This window comes from Pezoporus occidentalis, unplaced genomic scaffold (genome assembly GCF_034315485.1).
Source record: "Pezoporus occidentalis ecotype Australia unplaced genomic scaffold, CSIRO_AGI_Poc_V1 ctg121, whole genome shotgun sequence".
Lineage (NCBI taxonomy): Eukaryota > Metazoa > Chordata > Aves > Psittaciformes > Psittacidae > Pezoporus > Pezoporus occidentalis.
Window position 1 is genome coordinate 766,564 of NW_026913006.1, and position 13,474 is coordinate 780,037.

Sequence of the window (13,474 nt, forward strand, 5' to 3'; positions counted from 1 at the left end):
TCCCCTCCTCCCTGGCAGAGCACGAGGCTCAGAAAGTCCTTGGTCAAACTAAACATTTGAGCAGTAACTAAAAACAGTGTTATCAGCGTTGTTCCCAGGCTGAAAGTCAAAAACACAGCACTGCACCAGCTACTAAGAAGGAGAAATGACTGCTACTGCTAAACCCAGGACACAGAGGTTTTAATTTTACTCAGATCCAAGTGCAGTCACCAGTCCAAGGGTGGTTTCTTTTCATTTTTTTCTTAAACTGACACAATCTCTGTGTAAAAATCCATATTTAACAGCTGCAGTGGAGTGGGCTTGATATTTCCATTTTCCCATTAAAAGCACCACAGCTATAATGTGACACTGTTCGAATGAGTTCCCGAAAGCAGGCTTTCCTCCAAGTTGAAGTTTTCCATTAAAAGGAGTTTTAACTTCCAATAACCAACCTGTATTTACACTGTGCCCCCGCAGTGACACATTGCAGCCAGCAAAGAAATTCCACACAGGAACTACACATTGGTTAGTGTAAGGGAGTATTTTCTCCCCTGCCTTTTATATTCTTCTGAACTATGTCTAAATTTCTCCGAGCTTTTACTTCATTACCTGGGCATAATCTCTCAAACAGCTTTCACGTTACAAACGCTCTGGTTTAGCCCGGTGGGAACACGATATGCCATTCAGCATTTCCACAAACAGACCAGAAATTACTACATACAGCACCCCAGTAATTAGAGACAGATGTAGTTTTGCACAGAGGCCTATATTTTATGTTGCTAGTATGAATCCTAATAATTCTGATTAAATAAGTGAAGTATCATTCTATAAAATGACAGCAGTATTTGGTCCTGGATGCTGAGGCATTATGAGAAGCCAACACAGTGTCACAAATGCCATTTTCCAGTCACACCAGCAGTTTTTCCCTATGCTTTGCTACCTTTCTTAGAGGAATATAAGCAAGATGACAGCCAACCTAAGGAAGCATTTGAATTCAGACCAGTCTTAAGAGCATTCTGAGTTCAAATCAGACTCCTGGAAGTTTCAGAAGAAGAACCACACGTGTAATGGCAGCATACTTCAAACCATAGCAGAAAGCCAATGAGGAGTTTCCAGAAGATCCACAGTCTTGGGATATATCCCACAACACAGTTACTGCAGGATTAACATTTCATGCTGGTAAAACACAGCGTAGACAAAGAAACACTCCTAACAATATAGTGTAGTGGTCTTCCTCTGATAGTTTCAACCCAGTTTTGCAAGTTCAGTTTTCTCTGGGTTTACAATTTGAGGTAAATGGCACACACATCCCAACAGAAAGCAAAATCATGCTCATGAAAATGGAAGTTATTACCTCACATGAGTGTAAGCCACCAGGAAGCCAGAAAGCTTCCTTCCAGGTAGGAGTTTTGGCACACAGTCTCTTAACACAGTCTCTGAGAGTTACACTTTGTGCTGATGGTTAAGTAGTTTTTCATCCCCACAACCTGCTCCTCAGCATTCAAGTTCATTGAAATGCGGCAGGAAACTAGGATTAAATACACACATAGTATCCAAACACAAACACATCCTTCAGGAAAATGAGCAGCAGATGCTTTTTCTTCTTGTTCCTAGTGACTCATACAGACCCTGCTCATGCACATCAGGCATCTATAGCTTGAAGGTTCCTTAAGAGGCTCCTTACAAAAAGGCTTTTCCTTAAAAGCACAGAGCAGATTTTGGATTGAGGAGATGTCCCCGTGGCAATATATGCATAGTGTTAACCATTTTCAAACTATATTTAAGGAAGATTTTATGGTGCTTTTAACCTTGAGAGATTTTTCGGATGACAAATTGACATAAACTTTAAAAAGTCTACTCACATCACCCCATATTCAGGTTGTTTCTGTTTTAGAAAAGTGGCTAATTAAATTAAAAACTGAACTGGCACAAGATTTTGTATGGACAGTTCTGTGCTCCTGAATGGCAAACTCTTTGAATCACCCTTGTGCACAGAAATCCCACAAATCTCCTTATATTCAGTGCTGATGAATATAAAAACCTACCAGACACTGATGGGAAAACTGACATCTGTGGAATTACGCTTACAAACCTGACTTCTAACCTCATTCTCTAAATGCTTCTTGAGTATTTCGTAAATATCTTTTAGCCTCAAGCTGCTCCAGAAGCATGACCCCAGCCAGAGCAGCTCCTAAGAACTCTTCCCTGCTCGCAGGCAGTGGGACGGTCAATGACTCAGGAATACCCACACGGCTGGAAACACGCTGCTGTCAAGAGGTTGTAACACCCATCTGTTCTCCACTCCAGAGCACACTCTAGCTCCACCAGGCTCTCCCAGAGAAGCTAAGTGGCCATCTGGCACTTGGTGCCTCACAACAGTCGGACCCCTCTCCTCTCTGGCATTGCCCCAAAAGAAGGAGTTGACATTCTCATAGCCGTTATCTGCTGTCATACATCCCTGAAACAAGACTGCCAGGTATTTCAAAGATCATGGCTCTGCACTAGTGCTCAGGGTGTTTAAAATGACATTATTTGTCGTGTAGTCACGCTTTGAGGGAAAAACACACGACCCAAGCAGCCAACCTAGAAGCTTAGTGGTTCTTTCCTGCTTCAAGATCTTCATTTTCATGACTGGTGGCAAAGAATGAATTCCAAAAATAACTTTTTCCTAGATCAGCATTTTCTTCTGTTTTAAAATATCTATAGAATGTTTCTCAAAAAAGCCTGGAGAAGAGAAGGCTCCGGGGACACCTGAGAGCAGCTTCCAGTACCTGAAGGGGCTACAAGAAACCTGGAGAGAGCCTGTAGGGACAGAACAAGGGGGAATGGCTTTCCTGACAGAGGGGAGACTGAGGTGAGACCTTAGGCAGAAGTTCTTCCCCATGAGGGTGCTGAGGTGCTGGCACAGGTTGCCCAGAGAAGCTGTGGCTGCCTCATCCCTGGCAGTGTTCAAGGCCAGGTTGGACAGGGCTTGGAGCAACCTGGTCTAGCGGAAGGTGTCCCTGCCCATGGCAGGGGGCTGGGACTGGATGAGCTTTAACGCCCCTTCCAACCCAAACCAGTCTGGGATTTTATGACAATATCAACACAGTAGCTGACATGTGTCTGTTGATTCAGGGCTGCCTGGTGAGATGCTGATAAACACACGAGGGCACCTGCAGCGTGTCATTTTCTGAAATCTTAATGTTACCATAATTATTACAAGTAATCCCATTATATTCTGACACAATCTGGAAACCGTAACCTGGCTGCTGCAGAAGAGCAAGGCCCCAACACAAACCCACCCGCTGCACTGTGCACTGCAACTGGTACAGAGACCTCATGGGTACCCATGGAGCACCCCAGATGGAGCAAGGTGTGAAAGAGGATGCTTCCACCTTCCGAAGCAGAGTGCACCAAACTCCTCACAATGGGAACCTCAGCTCCAGCGACCCAGCAGGTCCTCTCACCCTAAACCCAGCCGGGCCTTTGTGAAGTTTGCTTGAAGGCTCTGCATCTGAAACAGGTTTAAAATCACAATCAAGGGCTACCTCTGGTTTTTACTTCTTAAGAGGTGCTGGTGCAAGCACCGTTTTTTTAAGGTTTAATTATTAATTTAATATAAATCTGGTTTATAAAGCCCTAACCCAGCTGTGCTCAGGCTCATGCAAACGTGGCTTCGTTTGTTATTTCTCTTTCCAGTGAAAACCGGAGGATTAGACACAGTCGGGAGGATCCAGGCGGGAACAACCCCACCGCAACTGCCTGCAGAGCCCCAGCATGAAACGGGACCCCCAGATCCACTCTTATCACCAGCCCCATGCTCCCACCCGCGCCCCTCCCACGGAATCCGGTCCCCACCGAAGCAGAGTCCTCAAGCGGGAAGGGGAAACAAAGCAGCGACCCCCTTACCCCCAGACCCATCAGGTCCTACCGTCGGCAGTCAGAGCCATCTCGATGAGGGTCTCGGACCGGTTCTTCCCCAGCAGCTCCATAGCACCGTACTTCACCCTCCGCACGCAGCAACCAGGAACGGGTGGGACACACCCCAGCGTGAGTCAGGGCCGCCCCACACATGCGCAGCTCCCGCAAGGGCGGAGCGGGGCACCGGGGACGGGAGGAGGGATTGGGGTGCTGACGCTATCGGGCGCGGTTTCCGCCCGTCGGTGGCCGCGGGTAGGGGCCGCACCCGAGGGATCAACTCGTTTCCCCGGGGCGGGAAATTTTCCCTGCCCAAGCTGCCTGTGTTCTAATTTACTCAATTCCAGTGTCCTGCTGAAAAGGGGATTCTCATAGTTGATCTTTCCCGAGAGACAAGGGGATGTGGCATGAATGAATATTCCCACTGGGCGAGGTGGGGAGGGCGGTAGAATTGTTTAAGGCTGATCGGCAACTAAGTCATGAAGATCACTTCTAGCGTAATGGGATGGAGGGGAGAATCATAGAGTCATAGAACAGCTTGTGTTGGAAGGGACCTTAAAGCTCAACCAGTGCCAACCGCATGCCATGGGCAGGGACTCCTTCCTCTATGTCAGCTTTGAGTGCTTATGTTATACTGTTAAGTGGCAGTGAGTGATCCATGCACACTGGGAAAGAAGTCAGATTTGAAGCAGCAGCCTAGGATGAAGTCTTTTAACACAAGCAACAGCAACAGGAAATCTTGATCCATTCTTAATTTATTCTGGGTGGCCCAACCTGTAACAGACTACCTTACCAGTGAAAATTAGTAGTAAATCCCACAACCTTTGATCTATAGGATCTATTGAAAATTCCAGATTACAGCCGTGCTAACAGGACCAAAGACAATTTCTCTTCTCATTTCTTAAGTACCACTTACATCTAAAGCAGAAACCAGTGATGAGAACAGGGCCTAAAGAGAGAGGCTGAATGCAGGTCTGCAGTGTGCAAGAGCATGTGCAAGTTCTGCCTTGATGTGTGGTGAAACAAGTGATCCAGATATACACATGGATGTATTCTGAACACAGAAATACATTCAGAAGCCTTTGGTGCATTACTGCAATATGAGCACTGCAGGTATGGAATTAAGGTATTCAATCAGTTGCTCTGGAGAAATATGCTTACACTTAAGACCCAGAGAGTGGTTTTGGTTGGAAGGGACCTTAGGATTATCCAGTTCTAACCTCCTACCATGGACAGGGACACCTCCCAATACACCAGATTGCTCCAAGCCCCATCCAACCTGGCCTTGAGCGCTGACATGAATGGGGCAGCCACAGCTTCTCTGGGCAACCTGTGCCAGGGCCTCACCACCCTCACAGGGAAGGTGATCTGAACCAGCACAGTCTCTGATCTTTACTAAGAATAAATTTGTTCTTACTTTAGATCCTGCGGGGATGGTAAGGACAGCAAACAGTTCTCCTGCCTTCAGGCCAAATTAAAGCTGGTGTCAGACAATAAAGGATGATGCTGTCTTGATTATAGATTCAGAGCAAGCAAAACCACTGTTTTGGCTAATGATACTGGGCTCTTTTTAAGTAGTAGTCAGGAGAGAGATGGAATTGAGAATAAAGCCTGACGAAGGCGAAAATGAGGAATGGAAAGGTGGCAGAAGAAACATAACTCTTTCATTCCAGATGTTGAATTGAGAAAGAAACACTGTCTTCCTCTCTCAGACTGGCCTTATCTAATCTAGGCTTGCTCAGGATCTCTGAAGCAGGGAGCATCTCCCAGCACCAGAGCCTGACAGTGCTGGTAGGGTGCAAGGCTCCTGTCCCAGGCCCTGTCCCTTTTCCCAGAGCTGGTGCCATTTCCCTGTCCCAGATAGCCTCATCTCCTCATCACTTCCTTCAGTAATTTGCAGTAGTTTCCTACGACTGTTCCGTACATGTATTTCACACATTTTTTTTTCATTAATATCATCTCAGGCCTTCTTTCAGCCTAACTTTTTTCATATTCAGCTTTTACAGCCTGAGTGTTTTATGCACCAGACTGATGTGGGGGGGAGGGGGGGAGGTGATGGGGGCGTTATTACTTAGGCAACTGTAATGTAAGTTGTTTTCATGGCAGGATTTCTTAATCTCAAAGTTAATCAAGTCAAGTGACTTAGTTACAGTGCTGGGCTCATGTTCAAGTCTATGTACAGTATTAGGCCTTTATTTGTACTATGTGGCATTACTACTTTGAGAAATGTATTTTTAGTCAGAAGCAAAACCTAAAAATGTGTCTGGTTGCTTGCCGAAGTCTGAAATGTTTAGTTTGGTTTTTCATCTTACGGTGCAAGATAGTGGGAACAAAGAAGACAGGCTCAGCACTCCAAAGGACGCCTTTAAGCAGCTTGTGACCGCATACAACACACTAGGTCACAAGGTTCAGTTTAAAAGTTGCATTTTCTCAGCCTTTAATTTCCTCACAGCATCATATATCTCGGATAAATGTTTTTATGCCCATAAAAGATGCAATTGAAGCCAGTATTCAAACAGAGTTAGAAACAGCAAGAATTGCAGTGGCCATCCATGGGTTTTGCCTCCTAATTACATGCTCACACTGCCCAGCTCCACCCAGCATGTGCAGTGGTAAAGCCAAGCATACCTAGAGCTGTGTAAGCATCACGTCCAGCATGCCACGGATGATTTGGTGTATCTGTAATTGGACAGGCTCGTGGTTTGCTGAGGCACTGCAGTTGTCTAAATGACATGGTGGCTTGTGTTAGGGAGTTCGCTCTCCCAGAAGGAGCTATCTATGGAAGGCCTGGTGCCTGTGGCAGGGGCACAGGGGAGCCACACAGTATCCAGCGTTGAGATTTCTTGTGTATCCAAGAGTTTAAGTAAGTATTGTGTAACTCGGTGGTCTCACAGTATGTCTAAGCCATCCAGGACCATACTTCCTTCAAAAGGCACAGATATTACTCCCTCCCACCTTGCATTTTCACTGCTGATGGCTCATAAGGTGTTACAATGACTCAGGTCAGCCTGTCAAACTGACTGATCTTTTCTTTCTTCTGTGCTTTCAGATCCATGAATCACTGCAAGAAACAGGTCCTGCCAAAACAAAGGAGGAAATGGGGAACCACACCACGGCAGGACCATTTTATTCCTGAAATACAAACCCATAACCAGGTATGCCATAGTAGTTCTGCTTTCAGTGGTCTGGAGTTCACACACTGTTTCTAATACAGTGTGTACATAAACTGAAAACTAAAAATACCTAAAGGGCTGTGGATGTAGGTTGCAAGCATCACAAAAACTGACTAGCAATGATTAATTGCACTTAGGATGTTCAGTAGTGAAGTGTAATCTTTTGTGCTAAAGGAGAGCAGGTAGTTTGTAGCCCTTATAAAGTCTTGCTTTCCATTGATGGGCTTTTTCAAAAGCATGGAACTGCTTTACAAGCCTTCGTATTTAAAAAAATAATGATTTAAATGCAGAAAATTGGTGGGATGGGAGGGTCAGATTTCAGAGATAACTCTGTGTCCATCACTGCCTCAAGCATGTACTCCAAGACCTGTTCAAAACAACTCACAACTTACAACCTGAGCTCCCAGCTTTTGAAAGTCCTGGTAGAAAGCACTGCCTAAACCTTTTGGCACTGAAGCATCTTTGAAAATATGACCCTGAGTCCTAAATCATGTGGAAAATGGAGCTTTTGTGTCTATCAGTTAGGTGCTCTGAAAAATTCCCTTCCTGGGAAGGAATCTAATATATACAGCTTTTGCATTTACCACTTGGGGAACTACCTGTAAGTATGCTTTCTGGATTCCCTATGCTGTGCACATCATATATCCATGCCACAGTCTTAGCAGGTGCAGCAGCTTTCTGCTATCGAGGATATGTGTATTGTGTAAAAAAAGTTTTACACTTATATATATCTATATATATGCAGAATTTCAGTAAGTTTTCAAATCAGACTGTGAGTACAAAGTTAGAAGTAGCAAAACAGGAGTCTGAAACAGTTGCAGGAGTAAAAGGGAAGTGGTGTATCCCCTGCCCAGCCTCTTCAGCCTGCTCTTTTCCTCTGATGGCTGCACAGCCCCATGGATGGTCACTTTGCTGGTCACTCAGCACACGTGGGCTGAGTCCCAGAAACACCTGTTGCTGCTTCCCGCATCTCCAGGAGTGTGCTTTTGTCAACTGATTAAAGGCTATTGAGAGTTAACCTATTTAGAATAGAATCCTAGAATGGGTTGGAAGGGACCTTAAAGCTCAACCACTTCCAACCCGCTGCCATGAGCAGGGACACCTTCCACTAGAGAATGTTGTTCCAAGCCCTGTCTCCCCCCAACCTGGCCTTGAACACTACCAGGCATGGGGCAGCCGCAGCTTCTCTGGGCAACCTGTGCCAGCGCCTCACCACCCTCACAGGGGAGAATTTCAACCTACTTTCTATTCCAAATCTCCCCTCTGTCAGTTTAAAGCCATTCCCTCTTGCCTTATCACTGTATTTCTTTCCCTGTCTTTGAATTACCCCTTTAGAATATCAGTTACAGTGCCATTTGGAAAGAAATATTTTAGAGACCAGTAGGGCCAGGTATCAAAAAGGCTTAGAAAGGTAAAGAGGGACTTGGATGGAAGTATAGGTGCTCAAATCCAGCATTATGATACCCCAAATCACCGTTTGGTTATCACAGGCTTTTTAGGTTTTTGAAATGCACGAGAAAGGGAGCACAGTTTCTGTACCCCAGGTAATAACATCAGTTAAAGTTTCAGCAGATGTCTGGGGTGTGGGATATCACCGGCAAATTCCCATGAGCGAAGGGGGTGCAGCCTCTCCTGCTGTAAGGCTGCTCTAGCAGCCTGAAGGCTGGGCTGGCTGTTAGGAGGAAGCAAGAGATGGGGAAGAGACAGGAATGGTGGGATGTACTGTGTACTGTGTGCGCTCCTGGGAAGTCTGCCGCTGTGAGGAAAGGAATGTAGCAGCCACTAACTAAAGAGAAAGCCCGAGGGAGATCACAACTGTCTGAAGGTTCAGTCTGGGCTCCCTAAATTCTTTCTGCATTTTACTCAGAGGCTGTTTGCCATCTGACTCTGCCTTCCTGCTGCACAGTGCCTAAGGCTAAACCCAAGCTGCCCGAATACCAGGCAGCCACTAAGAAATACAGTAACAGTCACTGATGGGATGGGCATGTGGATTTGTGTATCAAGACAGCTGGTTCTTCCCGTGTGCCGCTGCACAGCCCTGAAGCTGCCATGAAATGAAATGAGGGGGTTATAAAGAACTGCAGTGTAGGGCGGCAGAATGCAAACACTTCTCAAAGGAAGTCAGAAGTTTCATAGCGTGCAAAAGTTCATTGTCAGTTACTGCATGTTTCCTACTTCACTTTTCAGTTAGTCAGCTGCTTGCAGAAAGCGATGCATGTAAGGATAACACCTATGCTGTCTAAACAGACAGATAACTTTACAGACTATAATCTACTTTTTTCTTGGCCAGAGTTACTACAGGTTTGCGACACGGAACTAAACCCAACTACCCGATTTTCTCTCCCCAGGGCAAGGAAGCTGCCTGGGTGCGGTCCCAGCGGTGCCGCTGAAGGAGGAGGAAAGCCCGCGTCAAGCACGCCGTCTTTGTGCCCTCTGCGTGCGCAACAGCGGTTTGCAGAGAGGTGCTAGAGTTAAGGTGATCTTAACAGAAGCCTGTGTCCCATTTTAAGCAGAAACAGTCATTTTAGTTCTGTAATCTTGCAGTTACCCTCCCTTAACTGGATTGCCCGGTTTACAGCTGCCATCAAAGCCTTCCTAAAAACATAATTCAAACCACAAAAAAAGGTGACAAAGAAAACTACTTTGGTGTTGTTTGGGAAGTAGAAGGAATTAATCCCTTTCCTGATAGTAGAGACATTCTTAAGGATACTTGAATATGTGCAAAATCTATTCACTAACAATGTTTGAGGCCTGTTTATTCACTCTCCTTGTGTCTCTGTGGATATAGTTCCACTAATATTACCAAACCACTCCTAAACAGCCTGAGTAAAGATCTGTTTTTAATTCTGATGGGTTGTGCAGTCATAGGTACACTTACATAAAAGAGTATTAAATGTGGTAGGGTTGGAGTAAGGCCACTTCATCAGTTCTGACACTTAAATGACAACGTTAAGATAAGAAGTTGCATCATCTTGGTGAATTTCCGTGTGCTTCTAGTGAAATCATCCGTTTTCTCTCTTGTCCTTTTATAGACAATTTCGTTTCTCGGGGTTTATTGCCCTCTGGTGGCAATAGTGATTTTTGCTGCGATACCGGGCTCTGACGCCTGGTGCTTCATTTAGGCTTTTCATTTCTATCTGCTGGTTATCCCGAAGTGATAAATAAAGAAAGTCCAATGATGTTAGTTTCTTTAAGCAGCGAGGATTGTCGCAAGGAAGTAAATGAGGCGGATGTGTGAAAGCCACAGCACTGAAGTGATGTGGGGAGCTCAGGAGCTCTAGCAAAAAACATTAACAGAATCAGTTTGGTTCAGTGTGCATTGGTCAGCTTAGACATAAAGCAGAACTGAGTGGTAAAGAGACCACAAATGTAGAAGAGAACAAAAATCTGCAGTTACATATCAGATACTCACAAATAGTACTTTGTGTCATCCCAAATGAATTTGTGTTAACCACGGTTTTTGTACACAACTTTTAATGACTTGTGCATCTCTCATATGTGCACATTTTTAATGTCCTTGATTACATATTTTATTACAAAGTGATTATTATTAATAGTAGCAGTGCTAGTGTTATTCTCAAGACATTAGCAGCTTTCTCAAAAATTCTAGAAAAATCTAAGGCCTTCAGTATGAGTATTAATCCTAGAATCCTGGACTGGTTTAAGTTAAAAGGGACCTTAAAGCTCATGCAGTTCCAGTCCCCTGCCACGGGCAGGGACACCTTCCACTAGACCAGGCTGCTCCAAGCCCTGTCCAACCTGGCCTTGAACACTGCCAGGGACAGGGCAGCCACAGCTTCTCTGGGCAACCTGTGCCAGGGTTTCATCACTCTCACCGGGAAGAACTTCTGCCTAAGATCTCATCTCAATCTCCCCTCTGTCAGTTTAAAGCTGTTCCCCTTGTCCTGTCCCTACAAGGTGTTGTAAAAATTTCCTGTCAAAAATATTCTGGAAGGGAGCCTTTTTCATTGAAGGTAAATTAAATAGTGGATGGCATCAGTCTTGACCCAGTTCTGCTTTACAGAGTCTTGGGTTTAATTCTAGTAAGACTCAAGTGAGCTGGTAGTTCTTGGCTGTTGCAGCACATCAGTTCCTTCTCATTTTCACAGCTTTCCCATGCAGCTGTGTGAGATGCAGTGACTGTGTGGTTTCCAGCCTTTCTCCAGTCTCTAGTCCCGGTTTATCCTACCCCAGATCCTGTCTGAATAATGCCGTGCTTATCTCCCTGTGCAGGGAACCCTTGTGCAGGGTTGTGAGAGCTGCCCCATCTGCCCATCCATCCCAGGAGAAGCTGATCTGGACACAAGGATCAGTTGTGTGAGCTCCGTGGGCACAAGGAGCATCCTGGAGCAGCATAAGCTGGGAAATGCACGGGGACCCTTAGCCTCAGCCAGCACAATCAGAAGGATCAGGCAAAAAGCAAAGGGAAAAATTTAAGCAGAAAAGATGTATCTGAAAATCAGTGCTTTAAAAGTAAGATGAGATGTATGAATAGGAGGATGAAATCGATATAACCTAATAATTTATGTACACCTTCTAAACAGGAAAAAGCAGAGCCTATGAGGAACAGAGTGAAAATGCATAGAAGCAATAAATAAGAAAAAAGACATCAAATGAAAACCTTCATTGGCTGGAAAGTATATTTACAACTGCAGGGGAACAGATAAAAGCCCTCAAAATGCAAGGTGCCACTTAATTTCATCTGGTTTCACAGAGATCCACCAGTACCAACAACAGAATTCCTTTTTTTTTGTGTTTACCTCTGTCTTCAGGTAGGAAAGGTAACCATAACAGAAATAGTCCAGCGCATAACTGTGTAATTTTTGTAAAGCAAATCTACCATTTGAACACTTTTTAGTAGCTCCCTCTCAGAATGTTAATTCTCCTTCCTGTCAAACCACTGAACTCGTAAGAGGAGCTCTGCCATCTCTAATCAAAGTCATATCTCTTTTCTTGAGGTGGTTGCTCTTGCCTGTCATCTAGTTCTTCTTACGAATTGTAAATCATCTTGCTTATCAGAAGACAAACTCTTTGTGCCTTCTAACTATGCCCTCTTGGATATCCATTCAAGTGCATTATGTATGAGGAAGAGTTTCATTTGTCATTCCTTGTTTCCCTCATTGTAAATGTTGTACTGTTTCACACTTCATTTCAAATGGAAAGCAAGAAGATACCATGGGAGTTACTTATCCAAGCAGTTACTACCTGAATAATTTCTGAAATCCTTGAGTCTTATTGTATTAATTGTGAAGATTTTTCCATATTGTTGAATTTATTGCTTTTCCTGTTAATGAGCATACAATGTGTAGCTCTGGATGCTTCCCTTTCAGTTTAATCTCCAGGTAAGTCAGTTTGCTAAAATACCTGGTAGTAACATTCCTTTCAAATTCTTGAAATTACTGGACTTATGCCTATCAGCCAACATTAAAGATAAACACACAGGCATTTATTGATAGCCCGCTGTATGTAAAGGAGAGAAAGTGGTATCTGTGTGGTCTGGTACATAAACATAATATTTGCCTTTGTGCGCTTCTGTGAGTGATTGAGAAGTTACAGCATCAGGATGTGCAGGCGTAGTGGTGCCTGCCCCATCAGTTCTAATGAGTATAGCGGAGGAGTGACAGTGGCTTGTGCACAGGAGGGGTGAGACTGGCTGTCCTGATCCATCCCTACATTAATTAACACAAGTGATGCTGCTTCATTTTTTCAATTCAAAGCACATCTGCGCATTTTGATAGAAGTCTTGAATGAAATTACTGCTATGAATATCAAGATCATTGATTTGAAGGAATCTTTGTAAACAGAAGCAAAGCCTTGTGCAGTATCTGTGAGTACAACAGTTCTTGGTCTGTTTCTTCCTGATGTTCTAAAACCTGTCTGACTCAATTTAATGGAGTAGTCTTTAGTTAATCTATCCATTAAAATTATTGAGGAAAAGTTGCATAAAAATTGTCCTTTCAGTAATAGGTCTGTGGCTTCTGATGTGGTTTAATTTTCCTGGGTCTGACATATGGAGAATTAAAATAGAATGAAATTTTTTAAAGCTGTCAGTAATCACTGTTCTTATCAATCATTAGCCAGTGAGGCCGCATCTGTATGGGGTGACTTTGCCATGCCTTGCAGCAGCTCTTTTTTTTTCATTTCCTTTGTACTTTCACAAAGTAATGAAGTTATTAAGCTTCATCCCTCCGTCTCTGTTTGTGAAATTGATGTCCTCCCCACACATTTCCACTCATGATGAATTGAAAGCTGAAACAGGCAGAGCATTTTTCTTTACCTCGCACTTACGAGCATCTACGCTATTGCTAAATGGCATTTCTGGCTGGCCCCGTATCATTTAGTATCTCCATACTATGGCCCTTAAGAAGTGCTAATGTCTGTCATTGTTTTTCTATCTGCATGCCCCCAAACTCATCTTTAAT

The 13,474-nt window shown here is 44.3% G+C and overlaps 1 protein-coding gene across 9 annotated transcripts in view; it reads right to left on the reverse strand.

The window, feature by feature from the left end:
• The window catches only part of ANO5 (anoctamin 5), a 315,349-nt gene extending 311,333 nt beyond the window's left edge, over nucleotides 1-4,016 (reverse strand). For all 9 annotated transcript variants that reach the window (XR_009962490.1, XM_062607248.1, XM_062607247.1 and 6 more), the window contains exon 1: nucleotides 3,893-4,016. Coding sequence is in view for 8 of the 9 variants with exons in the window: in XM_062607248.1 (XP_062463232.1) it covers nucleotides 3,893-3,953 (61 nt within the window). In the remaining variant the exon portion in view is untranslated. The remainder of the gene's footprint in view (nucleotides 1-3,892) is intronic.
• Between the last annotated feature and the right edge of the window lie 9,458 nt (nucleotides 4,017-13,474).